The 21340-nt window shown below is 43.7% G+C and overlaps 1 protein-coding gene across 1 annotated transcript; it reads left to right on the top strand.

Moving 5' to 3' along the window:
• The first annotated feature begins 304 nt into the window (after positions 1-304).
• bmp2b (bone morphogenetic protein 2b) lies at positions 305-6227 on the top strand. Its single transcript, XM_042503385.1, has 3 exons — positions 305-699; positions 1581-1948; positions 5021-6227. Exons 2-3 carry the CDS (start codon positions 1594-1596, stop codon positions 5920-5922), a joined length of 1257 nt encoding a protein of 418 aa, XP_042359319.1. The 5' UTR covers positions 305-699; positions 1581-1593; the 3' UTR covers positions 5923-6227.
• The last annotated feature ends 15113 nt before the right edge of the window (positions 6228-21340 follow it).

The following is a 21340-nucleotide window of genomic DNA, read 5'->3' as shown; positions in this document are numbered from 1 at the left end:
GGGATAATATCATTTCACTGTAATGCAAATTAGTATGTATAAAAGTGACTATTGACCCAAGGCGTTTCAAAACAAAATCTTCCTGTGGGGTGAACAAGTCTTATCAAACGGGGAGGGGGGGCTAATGTGTGTTTATTTGACGCCATTAGACATGAAAAAGTTTGGAGCCTCCGGGTTACAGGTCCGCAGGAGGTGGTTTATAGTGGACAAATAATAACAGCCCCTTGGTGACATCACTATACGACAAAAAGAGTCGCTGGGGGAAGCGAAGGCACCAATCAATTCAACCACTACGCTGTGGCGCACAGAGGAGAGGCGACGCGCTCGGAGCAACAAGGTCCAAGGAGCGACACTTGAGTGCGCTTATCTCTCTCTTAACCCCAGCCTCCGCTCAACTTTTGTCTCGGGCAAACTGTTTTTGAAGATGTTCAACCAAGATGCTTTATACTTAGATCGGTCCTGCCTACGCGAACCCGCTTCCTCATAGACTTAACATATTTTTTTTCCTCTTCTTTCCGTGCTGACCAAGACCTAACCCGAATTGCAGCTGGTGAGAATATGTGCGAGAGGCGATCGGCGAAGGGCATGGGCTGTCTTTGGTCCCTCAAGGAGAAGCAGCGTGGATTAAACACGAATTAATGTGGAATTTATCGGAGCCCCAAGGTGGAACGACGACCGGACACAGCGCTTCCTCGTCAGGTAAAAAAAAAGACTCATGGACTTTATTAATCACTTGAAAGTTTCTCAAAGAAACCAGATAATGCGAACAAGTTCAAAATATTTGCCTCGTGAGTAAAAGTTTACTTTAAAAGTGGAAACCGACAGTTCTCCCACTGTATATGCTCACAGGGTGTGTGCGTAAAAGTTCACATTTTGTACTTCAAGGAAAACAGAGTGAAAAGAGAAATGCAGTTTTTAAAGGTGTTTTTGGGGGGGGGGTTGTGTTACTCAGATGATAGTTTTTGATGTCTTGTCCTGGGCTACATCTGGCTCTGGTACGCACGTCAGATCTAACACCTGCGAGCCCCTTGAAGTAACCCTATCCCTTATGATTATACATGACCGTCAAAGCCTGCAAATAGACGCTTGTAGCACCGTCTGACTGCCTCTCCTGCTGCTGCTGTATTCTGACTCTTTTCTCCTACATTCTTTCATGCCTCTTGTGATCCTTCGGGCCACTTGCATTTCTTTTCATATCACTTCACTAAACGGGATTTCTTATCTCCTCTAATTGGAGACGTTATGTCTGTAGCTTCCCCCGCGACTTTCTTTGATTTGTTTCCCCCCTTTTTTGCTTTCATAACTTCCTCACCTTGATATTTTCATGTTTCTGTTCATGTTAGGATCAATCTTGTGTTTCACTTAGACGCGCTATATCGCCTGCGGGGTTGTTATTCAGAGCTCCCCTTTTTTGTTCAACTTCAAAGTGAAGAGGTGTCTTCCTTTTTTAAGCTGCTCTCCTTCAATCATTCCTACTGTATGGGGGGGATCGCGCACACTTTGGACAATGCTGCAGTGAAGCCCCTGTTGTGTCAATACCTCAGCGCCAGTGTATTGACAGAAACCAACTTTCTCCACAGGGACTGACTGATCATGGTCGCCGTGGTCCGCTCTCTCATGGTACTGCTGCTCGCTCAGGTGTTGCTGGAAGGTGCTACGGGACTTATCCCCGAGGTCGGCCGGAGGAAATACAGCGAATCCGGGAAGCAGACCCCAGAGCAGTCGGAGAGTTTCCTCAACGACTTTGAGCTTCGGCTTCTCAATATGTTTGGACTGAGGCGCAGGCCAACCCCGAGCAAGCAAGCCGTGGTGCCGCAGTACATGGTGGACCTTTACCGCATGCACTCAGCGAACGGAGACCACAGTACTAAACGACCCAAGAGCATGGGGAAACACGCAGAGAGAGCCGCCAGCAAGGCCAACACGATTAGAAGCTTTCACCATGAAGGTATGTATTAGTGACATACCTTTACCTGTCAGCCGGAGAGCTCCCCGGCTCTCTCAGACAACCCAAACCTATATTTAAACATGACTCAGTGCGTCAAGACTGAACTTCAGAGTCTTCGCTGTTTTATGGAGCGTTAGTCATTTACAGGTGACACGCGTCCGGGTTATTTGTGACTCTTTAATCGCTTAAAACTCACTGGCACGATTTACAAACAAGCATGCACAATTAAATTAACCCTCAAATACGTGATGCAACCTTTAACCAAACATGCCCCTGGCGCAGCTGTCACAGGCTTCAAAAACATCAAGGGGGCGGTGGTATCCCTGGGGTAATTTGTTTCTTAATAATTGATGGTGTTTGCGTGGGCTCTGAAAACAGTTTTTCCAGACACGCACCACAGGAGCAGGATAAAGGGCGGTGTGCCTTGTGCGCAGGTGATAGTCATCACCCTGTTACTTCAATAACACAAGACATGACATTATACTAACACGCATTATGACAAAGTCATCGTGTCAGACTGAATTCTGAGTCACTTGTAACAGGACTGAAATTAGTAAAAAAAAAAAAAAAAAAAAAAAAAAGGGGGGGGGGGGGGGGGGGCTGAACAGTATTTTTCCAAAACCCCCCTTGTTTCCCCTGGGGCGGGGCTCGCTGTGCGCCATTACGCACGTTCCAATAACAGCATAATTGCTCACTTAGTTTATATGCTGGCCGATTGTTGAATTTCAGTTCAATTCCATTTTACTTCCAAATTAACATGTGCTGCTCAGATGAATAAGACTCACACACTCCTGAATAATGTGTATTAGTTCACCAGTATGTGTTTACACAATGTTACTGATGAAGTGGGTTATTTTAAGCTGTCTAAAATAATCTAACAGGTGAAATTTAAACATGACTGATGCTTTATTTATATATTAAGTTTGAGCCGCAGAGTGGTGCACCTGGTCGTAATATCAAAATGATTTATGCAGGATAAAAAATATAACTTTTACTGTCAAACATATAGCAACTCTGTGTATACTATTTAATTTCCTATGTCCCATGTTCCAGTTTTTACAAGTTACTGAGTCCATAGGGGCTCTACACAGAGTCCTTATACAGAGTCCTAAGTGTTTGAGTGGGGAAGTTTCCATCAGGGGTGAGTCAGAGGGGTGGTTGAGTGGTTGCTTGGGTGCTCTCCAGAGGCCCAGTGCAATGACACCCAGTGGCTACACTGACACACTACAAACAAGCCTGGCCCGGGCAGCCGGAGCTGAGTGACTGCTCCCTGCCCACTACTGGAAACCTCTGCACCCGGCCAGCACACACCTTGACACCACCGGCCATTACCAATGTGTTCAGACTGTGTTTACATATGCTCCCCTGGCTCTTTCATCCTATGCTAACAGAGCTGCGGGGTTGTTAGTCTTCCCATGTCAGGAGACGTGCAATTGATGGCTACTCCATATAATAAGCGTGTATCTACAGATGTAAGTGTAGCACATCAAAGCCAAACAGCTCTAATCACTCATCACATCTGCCTGCTGATATTAATTTCACTGGGATAATTAGTTTCACTGCTATCGGTTTTCAAAAAATAACCATTTTCCATGCCAAATAGAACATTTCCACTATTACACAGGAAGTGGCTGCCTTAGACAGGTCCGTGATGAATGACCCAACATTAGCCTTTATCTTTTGTTTTGGCATGCAGCGCGAAAAGAAATTAGGAATGTTGATACACTCATATCTGTGGTTCACACGTTTCTGACAAGCCTCGACTTGTTCACACAGCTCAGAGGAGAGACAGACGGGAGAGAGTAAGAAACAGAGTGACAGGAGAAGGAGACAGAAAGAAAAGAGGATTTGGGGGGCTGAGAGAACAGAGGGAGAAGGGGATTTGGGAGCAGAGGGAAGGAAAGAAATAGGGGGATTGGGGACAGAGGAGAGGGAACGAGAGACAGGGGGCTTTCCCACATCAAATGAGGAGTGATAGGCCTAATTGAGGTCTTTGTGCCTCTGGAGGGAGGTTTAGGATGAGATGGTGGAATTTCCTAAATGCCTCCTTTGAAACAGCGCAGAGTTCAAAGTTTGTGTTTATTTTACCACACCAAACAGATTAAAAAGTGTGTCTATACATCATCTGTGAACTTCATAAAGTTAGAGTTCAAAGTGGAGCCGCCTCAAAGAAAATTGTAGCTTTTACTAACATTTCTGTCATTTACGGTACAATATAAAGGGGAATACCAATGAGCTTAAGTATATATGTGCGACTTTCAATTGCTTTAGGACATTTATAATAGATGTCTTAAATGCACTTTTAGAAAGGAGAGCATTTCAAGGCAGTTAGCCTTCATTTTAAGATTATAGGTTCTCTCCAGAATTTTGATATTATGCATTGTATGTCATCTCTTGGTAATGCAATTATGAACTTTCACATTGCAACATTTTTTTAATATGTCAGAGCTGGCCACTCTTCAAAGGTTAATGCAACAGTTGCCATTTATGTAATCAGTTTTACATTGATTTTTCTCCTTTGTTCATAACTCACCTTTTTAAAATCTACAATATATCCTACAACTTTTTCTCATGTGCATCGATAGTGGGAATAGTGTGCAGCAGCCAGTTCTCATAGGGAAAATTTGCCATTTAAAAGCAGTCTGACAAGCATGTCTGATCTTATCGATAAATGGGAACGCGCTGCTTTCATCTGACATTGAGCCGGGTTAATTTATGAGCCTAATACTAATGACGGTGTTGCATCACCTTGAGAATATTACCCTGAATCATGCATGCAAAGTGCTGATGTGTGTGTGTGTTATTCCTGTGTGACAATGGCCCACACCCACTCGGTATAACCACGTGGCAGCTTGGCTGGCTGCGCAGAGAGAAGGCTGTGAGTGTGTGTGAGAGAGAAAGAGAAACCATGTGAGGAACCATCCTTAGCCAAGGTCTCACTGCTCACAGAGGATCCATAAGGCCAACTAATCATAGATGTTGTTTCTCATCTTGTACAAGTCTTTGTTTCATCCTTGGCATGCATTTCACACCCATATCCTCTTACACTTGTCTCTGTGCCATCTCTTGTAGAGTCTATGGAAGCCCTGGCCAGACTGAAAGGGAAAACGACCCAGCAGTTCTACTTCAACCTCACGTCTATCCCTGACGAGGAGCTCATCACCTCTGCAGAGCTGCGTGTCTACAGGGATCAGGTCATGGGAGCGGCGCCCCTCAACACCAGAAACAGTAGCATCAGTGAGAGCGCTCCTGCTGGTGGCTTGCATCGTATCAACATTTATGAGATATTCGGAGTTCCTGCTAATAGGGAACCTCTGGTGCGTCTGCTGGACACTCGGCTCGTGCAGGACTCTTTGAGCCGCTGGGAGAGCTTTGACGTCAGCCCCGCTGTGTCTCAGTGGACCTCTGGGAAAGGTCACAACCATGGTTTTATGGTGGAGGTGCTTCACCCAGAGGAGGTGGAGATGGACAGAGAACACGCCCAGAGACGTAGTAAGCATGTCAGGGTGAGCCGGTCCCTGCACCAGGACCAGGACTCGTGGCCTCAGGCTCGGCCTCTGCTGGTGACTTACGGCCACGATGGCCGCGGGGACTCTGTACTCCACACACGGGAAAAACGTCAGGCGGCGCTCCGTAAACAGCGCAGGAAGCACCAGCACAAGGCCAGCTGCAAGAGGCATGCCCTATATGTGGACTTCAGTGACGTGGGATGGAACGAGTGGATAGTGGCGCCCCCTGGCTACCACGCCTTTTATTGCCATGGGGAATGTCCGTTCCCCCTTGCAGACCACCTCAATTCTACCAATCATGCCATTGTGCAAACGCTGGTCAACTCAGTCAACTCGAACATCCCCAGAGCATGCTGCGTGCCCACTGACCTCAGCCCCATCTCCCTGCTCTACCTGGATGAATACGAGAAGGTCATCCTGAAAAACTACCAGGATATGGTGGTGGAGGGATGTGGCTGCCGGTGAGAAACGGACATGGATAAAAAAGAGAAAAGTGGGCAAGAGAGACTGACAGAGACATCAAAAGGTTATTATGGACACCCGGTTTCCCAATGAAGACGTTTATTTATATGAAAGACAAAACAGAGCTATTGTGGAAGAAGAAAAAAAACTATATATGAATATATTTATGTCTACGTAAAGTTGGGAAAAATAAATATTTTAATCAGAGGAATATTCCTTTACTGGTTTTGAAAATGTATTTCTGATGTACATTTCGAAATGGGTGCAATACCACATGAAGTATAATGCTCAGATTTTTATTTTGTATTTATTTCTATTATAACCACTTTATTTGTAAATAAATAATGTGTATTTATCGTGAAAATAACGTGGTCGATCCAATTTTCCCAGATTAGCTACAGTGAAATAGTGTTGATGTAACTTTGTCAGGGGCCAACATGTGTGGCTGACTACAAGAGTTTCAAATTCAGACAGAAATTAGCTGTACAAATATAACGCATGACAAGAAGCTCACACTACACTGATTGCAAACCAAGCACTGAACTCTTTTGGTAAATGTAATTGGAAACCAACAACAATAGAAGAGGAAAGTGACAGAGCCGGGTCAGGGAGCTGCTGGTGTAATGAACTGCAGTGGGGTGTAGGGTCACAGGACAGGAGTGACAAGTTACAAGCCCACAAATGTGATAGACTCCCATGGGAGGATTAGGAAAACAGGGCATGTTTTCATGCAATACACGTCACTGCAAAGATCCATGGGAAGGTTTGACTAGAAGATGTTTTCTCTGTTCCTAACCAATATTAACCTTAAAAAAAAATCTGCAGGGCTTCTGAGGAAGGTCTGAGAGGGCGAAGAGTTTATTTATAGTGAGAGTTGAGACTGCAAACTGCAGCACACAGACACACCGAGAGGCTCTCACCAAGAAAAGAGCACTTTGGCACTTTAATTAATAAAGACAAACAAACACACACCTGCACCTGTCCACATACTGCACGTGCTCAGACAGATTCTTACCTACTTTGGAGTTTGGCTGCCTTTCTTTGTCGTCTCTGAGTCATAAGGCTCTGATGTCTTTCGGCACTGAAGTAAAAAAAAAAAGGAGGAATGTTTCACAAATCTACTCAACAGCAGCAGCATATAATGACACCAAAAACAGCTTAAGAGTCATGGAAAAAACAAAGCACATCATATGTTGCAGATAGATACTGAAGCACCTGAGTCAATATCTTCATAATGCAATGTTTTTGATGGAAACAACACAGTATCTTGACTAAAAACTGCTTTAGAAAGACAGATGAAAGTTTTCAGCGCAGCCACAATAGCAGATCAGATAATGAGAGGGAGAAAGAAACAGAGAGAGTTCTGCGGAGTTTGACTGACTGCGTTTTCTGCTGTGTTTGCATTAGAAAAGGGTTTGGAGGGATCACAAGGCAGCTCAAAATGCTCTAAATAGAATGTTTTTTATGTGAGCGCACATTGGGACCGTGGAATGTTGGTTTTCAATCTCAGACACATGCATACGCTTGCATGGAAAACCAACGTGGTTGTTTTTTCAATCATCTATTCAAGGGTTTCCTGGTGGGCTTTTTCTCTTCAAAAAACAAATGTGCGTCGAACAAAGATACGCTTGTTACTTATATAGGAAATGTAAATCAAAACATTTTAGAAGGAGCCGTGAGACTTTATTCACGGGCAGTAAAAACATCAAAATGTCACTTTTTTTTTCACACGCCTCAGATCATATCTGTTTACCCATTCTTATCCTTCGAGGGTGTATTGCACCCTTCTACTAGATGAGGCAACTATCTGATTATTTTATACCCTCCCAACATGCGCACACACATTTCCTCCTCCCTTCTACTACATTTCAGTTTCAATCTTTTGCATGTGTTATTTTATTCTACCTTGCATCTCCACCCCCCCTTGGTCCCATCTGGTGTCCATTTCTCCTCTGTGGACCCCACCATACCGCAACCCCGCACATGGGCTGTACATACCTCTGCCAGTAGCAGCACCATTTTAATGGACTTCAGGAGGAAGTCACTTCACTGGCACACTTAATGAACATTTGATAAAAATGAACATAACCTAAAAAAAGTTTCTGGAATTTTTTTGTGTTTAAAAAGTGTTAGTTTTAGTGGTTTGCCTTTATAGTTGAAGTCCATAAACCTTTCATTGGGTTGGGTGGAAATACTGCTCCCAGGGTGGGTGACACATGGGTAGCACAACTTAAACTCCTGCGCTCCATCCCAGCTGAGTTGTTTTGAGTTGAGCCACTGTTCCTCCGACTTCTGGGGCTTCTCATTTTAGAGCCACGTTAGCATCAGACAGCTCCTTGGGGACCACTCCTAAACTTCTCACTAAGAGCAAGGGTCAAGGGTCAAAGTAATAAGGGCCTATTATCTCTGCCATTACTGACTGACTTCCAGGCTCATCACGTCATCACAGACTTCAAGTGTGGTCAGCCACTGTTTGGGACTGAGGACATGTTCAGAATCTAGTATTTTTATCCAACTTTTGCACATGAAAGCTATTTTAAGGCACAAAAGAATTGATGAGCTAAAAATTTAGTCTGTGTGTGACTGTCTGTTAGTTACAAAAGCACGACTGTGAGATATGTGTTCTTGGCAAGATCCTCTTCACCTGCTACACAGACCTCTGCAAAGTCACTCTCTGAAAACAGATCCCCCCCCCCCCTCCTTCTCCATGCACATCTGGTAAATCTGTTAAAGGTGTCCTTCGCTGTCTTTGTTTATGCACAAACACACAACAGAGCAGCCGCACGACTGATGAGCATAACACTGGAAGCCGGGACCTACTAGCGTGGCAGGGCTCGCTCGTTTTTGTTTGGTGCGCAGCAAACCACACCAGCTCCAAACAACCCAAATCATAAGGGTTATAAAATCAGATTTCCAGATTTTCTGGCTGGACCAGAATTGGAAAGTATGCGGCGTGCCGTGTATCTTTGATGAAACAGAGGGCTCAGTCACTATGGGAGATCTCGGCTGGCTGGATGCCAAGGTGAGACACGAAAATGTAGAGAAGTGAAGAGAGACAGTGGCTGCTTTAGAGTCTTTTCTAACTCCGGATCTTTTCTTCCTCGTGTGCTGTGCGCACTAATTTTAGAGGTGGTGTTTTTTTTTCTGTATTCTGAGAACAGCCAGTGAGATGACGTCCAGCATAGCTAAGACTGTGGCATCTGTGCAGCAGCTCTGAACACATCAAACAGACAGGCGTCCACAGATTCAGGAGCAGAGCAAATATGGAAATTACTTTTCCAGAATGACTGCACAGACAATTGTACTTTAACACATATACAATTGTTCATTCTTCCACGTGCATTATGTCTGTACATATAATTCTTGACTATTGGATTAGTTTGTACAATCACATTACAAAAAGGCATGTAGGAAACAAGAGCAACATTACTAAAACTTGCTCCTGAAATATGTTCTGCTACTACCATTACTGTAAGAGCTAATCATCCATGCAATCACAGTGCAGTTGGCCTGGAGTGACATGCTGAAATCATTACCTCTGGCTGGGACTCAATGGAAGAGACCATTATATAGCCTTATACTCGCAGCAGAATAGTCTTGCAGTTAAGCTATAGTACAGAGTTAAAAGGCTGTCTGCCATTACGATACTCTCGAGAACAAGGCAATGAAACCTTAGAGGATGGACGAGACCTTAAGCCAGACACTTTTTATCGATGGACGATGGGGGGCAGCAGCAGGAGAAACGACCTTGTAACATCAGTGCTGTTCATCTCTCACCCTAGAATGATAGAGTGCTATATCCCGCTCTCTAGCTGCTCTGATTACAGTAAATAACATAAATATGCTGTGAGAAAAAACTTGAGATTTTGACTAAATTATCAATGATAAATTCCTCTTATTTTTAACTGTTATTCCCTGATCAAACAGGAATGGGCTTCAGGATGTGTACCTTGCACTTTCCACAGAGGATACAGGAAGGAGTTCCATATGGACCACATATGGGCTTCTAAAACAGGCTCGAGGATGGATTTGCCTCTAGACACTGATCTAAGGTCAGTGTCGTGTTTACTCCTCTGATGGTTACAGTTAGGTTTGGGGGGAAGGGTGAACCCGACTGATCCTGGAACCTTGCCGAAGGGCGTCTCCTACACCCCGAGCTTGAAAGGGGCTGTGTGGTTACGGGAGCGGCCTCCATCTTTGTAGAAGGAAGTGAAGAGATCAATCAGAGGGAGCTACATGACATCCCCCAGCATGCCTGTTAAATAAATGTCAATCTCATGCACAGTAAATCTTGTGCATTACCAGGCGTACGGCTTCGAATCAGAGATGTTGCTGATTCGGAGCTGGCAATGAAAAGAAAGTTCAGAACTCATCCGTTTTGTCTGATGACAGATAGGAGACAAACGCTCATAATACACGGAGAACAATGCTAAATTGCTACATCATGAAACAAAACACACTATCTGTCTTTCATTTACACACGTCAAACACATCAATTTCTCTATACACACTGGCGCCATCTACGGGTGGGTTTTGGGTCTTTAAGATGGGAGGGCAATGACCACACAAACCTGATACAAAGCAGGAAAAAACAGGCTATATTTGACTCATTGTTGAATTTATAAAATGAGGCATGATGGGTGATTTGTTGCACTGGACAATACCACAGCTGCCAACTTTCACACATTGACTGTGAGAATCATGCGACCAAAATTGATAAGAAAAATAATCTCACACATATAGACAAGTACAGGCTGATTACCACTTAATTTGTGGTGTTTTATTCAGCATATCATTAATGAAACATCATGTTCAAGATGTCAATCCCCTCTGTCCTCAGAATCAGGGCCTGTCAGTACTTTGTCCTCACAGAGTGATTGTTTTTATCTCTTAAAGTTGATTTAGAGTTGTTGCTCCGTAAGCCCATGAGGACACCACAGACTGTGGTGTCATGAACCAGGCAGTGCGGCCAGGTCGCAGGTCAGGTGTGTCCTGCCAAGTGTGTAGGAAGTACGGCAAACTCAGTGTTGGTAATTTCGTGGCCAGGCTCCCTTGGCCTGTATAATTAAAAATTTGGAGCTCCTGGTGACATTTTGGCCAGCCTTGTTTAAAAAATGTCAACATGAGGCATGCAGCTGTTACCCTGGTTATCAGGTGTTTAGGCAAGAGACACAGAGGTCTAAAAAAAAGACCAGTGGGGCAGATGGTCCTGAGAGAGTCTTAAGCTGAGGGAGTCCTGAGGGATTCATAAACCAAGCAAGAAGTTTTACGTGATTCAGAATGATTTTTGTGAAGCCTTTTTTTATGTGCAGAATAAACTTATATTACACATATAAAAATAACACATTTGAAGGGCGCATGTGCACGAGGCGTTCTGTGGTTATTTTAAAACACTCTGATGCTGGTTGCACAAAATGTAACCGGTGGATCTGATGTGCTTAATTGTGGCTTGACAGTGCACAACATCACTCCAGATAGAGGCTGCAGGAAGAACAGATGCCTGCTTCCTAAACATAGCTTTAAAGAGTCACCAGTGTAAAGGAAGGGCCCTCAGTGGGGTTAATATTTACATGTTGAAAAGAGTCCTTCCCAGTGCCTGCAAGCTATTACAGTATAGATAGTAGATATGAAAAACCACCCAAAACAGTCAAAACTTAGTTAAAGCACGCAGTAAGGTACTGTATATGGCGTAGATATTGATCACTCTATTATATCACGAGGGAGACGACATACTGCACGTCTGTCTTAAAATTGATGACGTCTGTCTGCATGGTTACTTAACTACATTTTTCTTTCTTTACATGTTTTTCGCAGCCTTTCATAAACATAAAAATATTCATGCTGTCACTATATGCAGGGTTCCCACACATTTTCATGGACAAAATTTCTGAACTTTTCCATGATTTTCATATTTTTTGTCCCACTTGCTTTGTGTTTTTCAAACATATCAGCTTCAAACTCTACTCAAACATAATTTTGGGTAGTGAACATAAATGAAGAGAAAGACAAAATGGAAAAATGGAGGACTGACATGACAGTAAGCAAAATGTCACAAATTGACACATATAACAATGACATTATGCCAACAGCTACAGAAAATAAATGTGCTGTTACATTACATCACATGGAAGGTTATCCACGAAAGGTTACTGAGACAATTTCATTATTTCCAAGATTTTTCTAAAACTTTCAATAATTTTCACCAATTTCATGACTTTTCCAGGTGTGAAAAACTTGACTGTGTAATTCAATTACTTTTTCAGTTTTCCATGACCGTGGGAACCCTGTATATGTGTTTTGCCATAGGCCAGATAAAGGTATGATTTAATGAGGTAATATGACCTTTTTTTAACCAGTAGATGGCAACAACCCATCTGCAACACTGCCTGGTTGATATCACAAAGTCTCCTATCTCCCTCTGTCTGCCGGTCGCAATGAAGAAAGATAAAAATGACATGGAAGGTTTGACTTCTTTATGACCACAGTGAACGTCTCCACAGTTTAGGATTCCAGAAAACTAAAATTAATATCACTATCACGATTTGCAAAGTGTCCATGCGGCACCTTGAGGAACTCCAGGCCTGGAACCCAGTCCACCAAGCATTAGTTGATCCCCAGCTATGAAAGGAGACCTGTTATGGAAGTTCGGGGCCTCACTTGGTGGTCTATGAGAACAAGCTGGTGCTGAACCTTTTGTACTTAGAGCAGATTACCAGGAGGCTGCTTCCAGATGCAGTGCACCAGGGGAAACAGGCTCTCTTTCCCTGGGTGGTATGAGACAAATCCATTCCCCACACTTTTCTCATTAGTGTAATAAGCTTTGTATAAACCAGTGGACTGACATTGTCAAGGACACACACCATCTCATCCATCCATCCGTCCATCCATCCGTCCGTCCGTCCGTCTGTACAGTACATCTGTCACACATCTCTGTGCTGGAGCCACGCATGTTGGAAAATTTTCAGATGAGGCGCTTGCAAACACATATTTTGAACCTGTATACATCATGTAATTGCTAAAACTGAGCCCAAAATATGATATATTGTTTCTGTTACACTTTTTGCCACAATTTTCCGCACCCGTCGGTTATTTTGAAAGGAGGCTTCATCATCCTGATTGCATGGGGAGATGAGAGAAGCCTGTTTATGTAAAGAGCAGGTCCACAACCTGAGGGCCCCAGCCAGCTCAGCTACGAGGTGTAACTCACACTCCTTCACCCCGCTCTCCCACAGCCTGTCAGTGGCATGGCAAAGTCTGCCTCACCAAAGCTTCCTGTGACTCACTTCCTGTCCCAGCCCTGCACCTGCACTCCCCTGGGTGATGTCATGGCAGGTTTTCCTCTTGGAGTCGCACTACCGAGCACACTCCCCGTCTGGCATAATGCACGTATGCATGTGTTTATGTGTGTACATCCATCAGCGTGCCTGGCCCGGACATCAGTCGGCGGACCTGCGGTGAATGCGGCCCTTCATAGCTTTAGTGATGACCTCTTCTGTGAGGGAAAGGCTTCGCAGAGTCGGGAGGCACATCAAACAGACGGGAAGGAAGAGGACAGCAGTAAATGGAACATGGATTCAGTCCCAAAGCTGGATTATTGTGATTTTTTTTCTCTCTTTTGCTTCCTTCTTCTCCAAGATAAAAATATGTCCATTTGTTTCCTCCTTGTGTCTGTGCATTCAATTACTCCTTCTGTGAATCCTTACTGAGCTAATGAAAACTTGACCTTTATGAGAAAGGAGTAGTTCTGTTTTCCAGCGGGGAGAAACAACCTCTAGATGTCCTCAATATCTGTAGGAATAATTACAGTAGGCCTTTCTACCATCGGTGACCGCAGTGAAAATGATAGATTGAGGGGAACACACTACTTGGACAGGCCCATGAGTAAATGGAAATATTGTATGAGAATGAGTGCATACTTTTTCCCCTCATCCTGGGCCGTTAGAGGTGATGTTTTTTTTTGTTTTTTTTTCTACTAAACCAACCCTTTTTTTTGCTCCCTAAGATTGTATGTACGTGAACGGGCAGGAAATGCCTTACAGCTCCTGTCAGCAGAGGAGAAACCCGTTAGAGGTCAAGGGTTGCAAGAGGAAGGCAGCAGGCATATATCAATATTCATTTCCTTTTCTGGTACATTCACAGACCTCTTGCTAGTTTCACTCCTTTATAGAGTGCGTTATGGATCATTAGTTCTTGCTAGCTGCCTGTTGACAACATTAGCTGCTCTAATGGTCGTCTGTGGGAAACTCAGCACTGCGTTCTCCTTTTTGCTGTGTGCGCGTGTGTCACATATAGATAGTATAGACCTGAAAAAGGCGTGAAAGAAAAGAAAGGCCCAGGCATCTTTGACATCTACATAATTTCCTCAAGACTGGACTCAAAAAAAAGTATACGTCCCCTGTTTAGGGCAAAGCAGTCTTGGTGAAAATGTAGTCGTGATGTACTATTATTAAGCATCCACAGTTGTGACTACGGAAATTGATAAAGTATACTTAGAAACTTATTTTCCTCATTAGAATGGGCAGCATTTAGAGGGCCACAGTTTACCAACATCCAGGGGTTGACATTGGACTGAATCTCTGTACTGTCACTGTGCAAACAGCGGGCGTTCTGTTGACTGGGACATAAAATAGTGCTGTTGGGTTTTGGGTTTCCAGAGCGGGATCAGGGCTGCAGTATATTGAGTCCATGTGGGGAGTGCGTTTTTAATCTGAGCCTTACCCGCAGTCCTTCCTGTTTCTAATTTGGCGCTGCAGCGGTTTTGTCCCGAGGCCAAGAGCCTCTCTTCCACAGAGTGTCTATTTCCTCTGAAGTGAATAGTAGCAGGTGTGCTGGCCCGAGATCCCTTGGAGAAGTCTGCTTATGAATGGCCCACATCTTACTCTTTCTCGCCTGTCTTTGTTTTCTTTTTTCTTCCTTTCATTCTTATTTTTCATTCTGCCTTGCATTCTTTCTTTCTTTTTCACGTACTGTCTTTCTTTCTTTCTTTGCTGTTATGTCTTCACCCCTCTGTGGTCACTTCTTTGTCTCCCTCATCTCTTCTGAGTTTCTTTTATTCTTCCCCTCTGCTCTTGCTGCTTCATTCAAGATCAAGGTGTAGTACTTCGATAAGTCATAAAGCGGCAGCTCAGGCTGATGAAAACAATAAAAGACAACAGCAAGAACAAGGGCGGCACAATCACATCTCAGCCAGGCCAGACATCGGACATAATAATTCACATACAACACTGAAACTGTCAGAACATCCAAATTAGGTTTAGAATTTGGTTTATTGGATTTGCCTTTGTTGTGGCAGCATACTGCCACAAATCCTTCAGCAGTTGCAACCATTACTATAGACTTAACTTAACCAAATGAGCACACACAGTGCAAATCCCCTAAATAATAAACACAATACATTCATATATGCAGAAGTAGGAGGAGGAAAATGTGTGTGTGTGTGTGTGCGTGTGTGTGTGTGTGTGTGTGTGAGTGAGAGGCTCAACCTTCCACACGTTGTAATCAGGCCAGTCTGATCACCAAGAACTCATCCAATCTGTGAGCAGAGGAGACATGCTGTCATGCTGCTTCAAGGAGGCACTGAGATTGGAATTAACCTCTAGTGACCTTCACTCCTCCTCCCCCCCTTCCCCAAAACACACTCCCTAATGAGTTGGGCCTGAAGGGGTGCAGCCTTTGCTGTAAGGCGAATAAATCCTATCAAGGCAAAGTCATATTCTCACTTATCTTTGAGGAAAAACAAGGAAAAAGAAACCATGGCGGTTGCCAATGATTTGTGACTTTAACGCGGGGGTGAAATACGGCTGCAAAGCCATTAAGGAAATGAGAGTCTAACCAAAGGGTTGTTTAACTGGAACACATGAACTCTTAATGATGTTTGTGTTTATTCAATTTTACTTCCACGTCATTTGCCAAAGTATCATTTGGTTTAAAGGTTATGAGGAAGGGTTGCAGATTTTGTTCCCAGAGACTGTGAGTATAACAAAACGTCCTCAAACTTCATACAGAATAACCAAACAAGTTAATTTAAGAGGATCTGTACTTTGTGGGCTTTTGCTTCACATTAAACTGTCAAATTTGTAAAAAAAAAAAAAAAAAAAAAAAAAAAACAAATCCTGTCACCATGTCACCCATAATCAGTCTATACCATTTCAATGTTCTCATTTGTACACTGAAGAAGTAGCCTTTGACCCTTTAATAACAATGGACGTTCTCCAGCCTCTGTTCAGGCCTCATTCCCCCTTCTGCTCTTCTGATTCTCTGCCAAAGCCAACCACGGGCATTTACGCTTCCAGCCGTGGCGTTTCCGGCATCTGCACACGCTTGTGTTTACACAGGATGTTCAAACTTGATGCAGATTAAACAAATCCAATTTGGAGGCTGAGTTCAATCACCTCCTTTATTTCAACATTAAGGAGATGAAGCTGGGGGCCAGATCACCACTGCCATTTCCAAGAGGATTGGGTGGGGGGAACGATCTGTACACCAGTAAGTCCAGAAAGTATTTTGAGAGTATTTATATGCGGATAGATGTCATCCGCTAGTTCCCACAGGCTTGCATGTGGTTGGATTTGCTCAGTGTGGTGTAGGGTATTTTTTCAAATATTCTCCAGCTCTCCCTGGCAGAGAGTTGTGGGCCTTCGAAGGGCCCATGGATAGTTTGGCATTGGTTCTGTTCCCACACTTATGGTGTAAACGGAGGCCTGGCTTTGTGCTCACATGCCCAGACCAGGCACACGTAGCACAATTCAATGTTATGAACATTTAATTTTGCCAAGACTTTTTCATCTTACATCAGATAATCACTGATTACTTAAACTCAGGAAACACAGTATAGGTCAGACGGCAATTGTGCCAAGTTCACTTTCTCATATGGGAGAGCAGACAGCTTCCAAGTTTGGCTGAGGGCGGTCTGCAGGCTTGCTGGCCCAGTCCTCCGTTGAAGCCAAGCTTCAGCTCCACAGGCTCAGGACTGGGATGGGAAACGCTACAGAAGACTGGACGGTCTCTGACCTTTTCACAAGTACACAGGGACCTTCTTTGTGTCCAGAAGAGTCATTTGTTCAACAGGATTTTTAATTGCTGCTCACTCCAAATAAAGCCGGGAGTTTGGCTGGTGTTTGGGTCCTCACCTGGGTCCGCTTTTGCATTTGGGAGGGGTTTTGACCTTCTGCGGCACCTGTTTGGCCAGCATCCGGCTGCCCATCTGCTCCTAGCTAATGCTGCCATCCCGCTTCTATGGAGCAACTCCATTCAGGATGGCTAGCTGTCCGCCTAATTGTATCACATTCTGCAGGCTTTGTCCTGGCATTCCCTCACCAGCTAAAGGTTGCCGAAATCTCATCCGCCACATCAGAGGGGCCCTATTAACCCCTGACCCCTGGTTGGTGTGTGTGGACAAGGTCGCTCCTCACACCCAACTCCGGGCCCATTAACACGTCGCCCCACAGCAGAAAAACTATTTTGACGGGCTGTAATTGGCGCTAAGTGATGGTGGACAAAGGCCCCCTCTGTGCTGCCTGCTGGACTGAGCGGTACTGACCACTCTCTAAGCTTCACGCTTGACATTTCCTTTCTGAGTCCGATGTGAGAAGAGAGGAACTGGGGAAGCCCCTTCCTGCAACGCCACCTCCTCCGTTTCTCCATCCCTTCAGCCCCTTCTGCTATTTGCCATGGCGCTCCTTTGAAAACGTGAGATAATGAGGTTCTAGTGGGGAGAGCTGGCCGGAGCAGAGCTGCACGGTCCAGATCTGTGGAGGCTGATTAATCCAATGGCGGGCCATTCCTTTCAGAGCCAGCCTAATTAGTTTATGTTAGCTGGGGAAGGTCAGGGGGCGTGTTTGACTGAGGCCTTTTCTTTAAATGCCACAATGGTGTGATGATCTGTGGATGCAGGTGCAGCGATCGGCTGCTTTAATGTTGCGGAGCTGCTTAGGGTATTGGTTGTACGGTTGAGTTGTGAACTGGCAAAGACAATGAGGTCTTTTACTTGAGAGTGTATGACATTTATAAACCAGTCTGCAGCCATCTAGTTGGCTTTCCAAGTTCATTAGTCATGAACTCAAATATTATAACGCTCTAGAAATAACCAGGGAAAACCCCTCAGTATTGTATGTGGGATAGCGGTTAAAATCGGGAAAAGATGGCGAGCCAGGACTTCCAAACAACTAAAGACTTCGAAGAATAATTTTACTGGTAGTCTTGGCTTGCATTACTGTATTTCTAACCCAGAGTCCACCCAGTGAATTACAAACCACTTAGAATGAGTCATTATGTCAGAATATGGAAGTCCCTCCTCCTTCAGGCTTTTTTTCTGTCATCAATTTTTTGTTATTTGTATACCAGAAGGGTCATATAGCTGACAAAAGGCAGAGTGTGATACTATATATCCCACCTGCATATGCATAAAAAAAATAATGATACTAAAGAAGAGAAAGGAAGACAATGGCATTTACATACTCATATAAAGAACAACCACAAAAAACAAACAGAAAAAAATTAAGATGGTACAATCAACCCATTTTCCCCTCCCCTGCTGTCTAGAAAACTCATAAACATTATCAACATAAACCAACAGCATTCAGACACAAGAGAATAGATAATTGTGCTAATTTCCTCTGTCATACATGACGTTATCCACAAAAATAAACAAATATATATATAACATATATGTATGTGAAATAGACAAAAAAAATCATATATTAGGTACATGTATATTTTGAAATAGCAAATAAAAAAATCTGAATAAATGAAATTATTATAATGCTCTATAAATAACCAGGGAAAACCCCTCAATATTGAATGTGGGACAGCGGTTAAAATCGGGAAAAGATGGTGAGCCAGGACTTCCAAACAACCAAAGACTACGAAGAATAATTTTACTGGTAGCCTTGGCTCGAATTTCTGTGTTTCTAACCCAGAGTCCACCCAGTGAATTACAAACCACTTAGAATGAGTCACTATGTTAGTAAATGGAAGTCCCTCCTCCTTCAGTCTTATCACCATTTACCTTGACTGGATTCATATTTATGGCAGATGCAAATCCCTTTAATGATTGACTGTGATCTCAAATTCCCCCCGTGCTGTGTACTGCTTGTGTCCTTAGCAACACTCTGAGGGAACCCAGCCAGGCTTCCCTCACACAAAGCTGTACGCTTCAGACAGGTCTAACTCCCTTCCCCATAGGCCATGCCATGCTCTCATCCCCGTATTTAACAGCCTGACGTCAGCCAGGAGCAGAGGAGGCAGCAGAGGAGACTTTAATACTAAATCTCTCCCCCTGTCATTACCGGCCTGTGTGACCGCCTATCAGAGGCCCTTGAGTGATGTGGGAAACCCTGGGCCCTGTCCTCCCAACCCCTGTAGGCCAGGCCGCCTGTTCTGTCCAAACCAAACTGAAAACTACAGGACAGGCACAGCTAGGGTTGACATCAATGAGGCGCCGGGCTCTTTATGCCCACTCTGTGGTCAGGAGGAGAGAAGCCTGGATATTAATCTCTCTCTCTCTGTCGTCTTTGCTCGCATGCTTTCTTCCTCTTTCCCCTTCTCACCACGCAAGCCGTATTTCTGGGCTCTCCGTCCCATTAGAGCTAAATCAAACGGAGGCAGGGACTGTTCATTTTGATAGCTGTTGCAATTGCAGTTGCAGCTGGAGGAAGTATCCTCTCAAACACTGACACTGTGGATGGGAGGTACAGGGAAATTAATGATCTGGCCTAAACCCAGTTCAGTGTGATGGATAGTACAAGCAGCTTAAACTGAGGTCTGGGTTATTTTTTTTATGTTAATCTCTCCATTAATAATTGCCCAGACTGTTTTGCTTTAACCCGAATAAGTCAACCACACCTTCCTTGACACTCAAACCACTGAGGCCAACCACATTCTTAGTAAATCCACACCAGATCACTGACATGTAATGGTACCATAAACTGTCAAAAGCATTCAACTGACTGCCTGACAAATGCTTATTTACATATAGTGCAAATACAAAAATACAAAAATCATTGTACACTGTAAAACCTCACAAGCTGATCTTACTGAAAATAATATTGGAAACTGATCACCTTGAAAAATGAAAGTAAATATAGCTATTAATCTTAATTTATGTTTACTTTATATCTAAGTGTTAAGTTTACTCAAAATTTAGCTGTATTTATTTGATTTTTTTGTGAAGTTGTTGCTACTTTAAAATGACAAGTGGAATTACCTTGATCTGTGTTAGCAACTTCAGTAAACCAAGTAAGTCTGACTTCATCTTGATCACGACAAAGAGGATTTTGCCAATGATGAACTTAGGACATCTGTGAGTTGTTTTCTCAACATGATATGATTGACTAGTTTGCAGCCAGCAGAATACAGATAAATAGCAGAGTAAACCTGGTTTACTGAATTTGCCAAAACTTAAAAAGACTGATTTAATTTTACTTGTCATTTTTCAGTTGCAACAACTTCACAAAATTAAGTAAATATGACTACATTTTATGTAACCGTAACAATTAGAAATAAGGTAAACATAAATTAAGACTATATTTACTTACATTTGTCAAGTAAATCTGTTTCTTAGGTTCTTTAAAAAAGTAAAATCAACTTGTCAGATTTTATTGCGTAGTAACTCAACTAGTTTTACACGTGTGGCACTTCATTATTGTCCTGATTTTTCCAACACCTGTGAGGAGGAAAAAAAATAACCCAAACATGCCAGCTCAGTCAGTCCACCAGCCCATGTGATGTGGGTCTTTATGAGAGGACACCTGCAGCACCCAGCGTCCCCAGTCGGCTTTGTGAAAGCCTCTGAACTGGGTGGGGGACAGAGGGGAGAGCCAAAGGGCCAGACCCAGGTTTGGCCCCGAAGGCCTTAACTATCACTCCAGTCCACGGGTTGCCTTTGGCCTTGCTAACTGTTCCATGAAATGGGCCCCAGGAACAGTGCAAACCTCCCAGAAACAGGCCGCTCACTGTTAGCCAACAGTGCTCCCTTTGTGTGAAAATTGTCAAAGCTGGCCCTTTTCTGCACTGGTCCTGCCTTTCTTTTGAGCCTCAGCTGTGAGCAAACAAAGCTGGCTTAAGGGTTTGCATGATGGTTAGCTAGCTAGCTGGCTAGTCGTGTCAGTGTTTGTGTCAATGAGAGCAATGGAGTTTGTGTTTCCTGTGTTCTGCAGGTGGGGCTTCAATGGCTAATGAGAGAACACCCAGTCAATGCTCCACTGATGAGGCCATTATAAAAAACCAATAACACATTTTTTTATGGCTAGTGAAGAGTGAAGCTCAAGAACTCATGTGATCCAAATTAAACACTCATGGGGGAATACAAAAGGGACTGCACGGCTTTTGCAGCCACTAAACCTGCACAAATAAGACAAACGGAAACCATGAAATACTAAAAGTAACCAAAAAAAGTGGAATGCACCCCTAACTGCACTACAAC

Source organism: Plectropomus leopardus, chromosome 16, assembly GCF_008729295.1.
Source record: "Plectropomus leopardus isolate mb chromosome 16, YSFRI_Pleo_2.0, whole genome shotgun sequence".
Classification (NCBI taxonomy): Eukaryota; Metazoa; Chordata; class Actinopteri; order Perciformes; family Serranidae; genus Plectropomus; species Plectropomus leopardus.
Note: the sequence above shows the minus strand (reverse complement) of the source record. Positions and strands in the feature narration are given on the sequence as shown.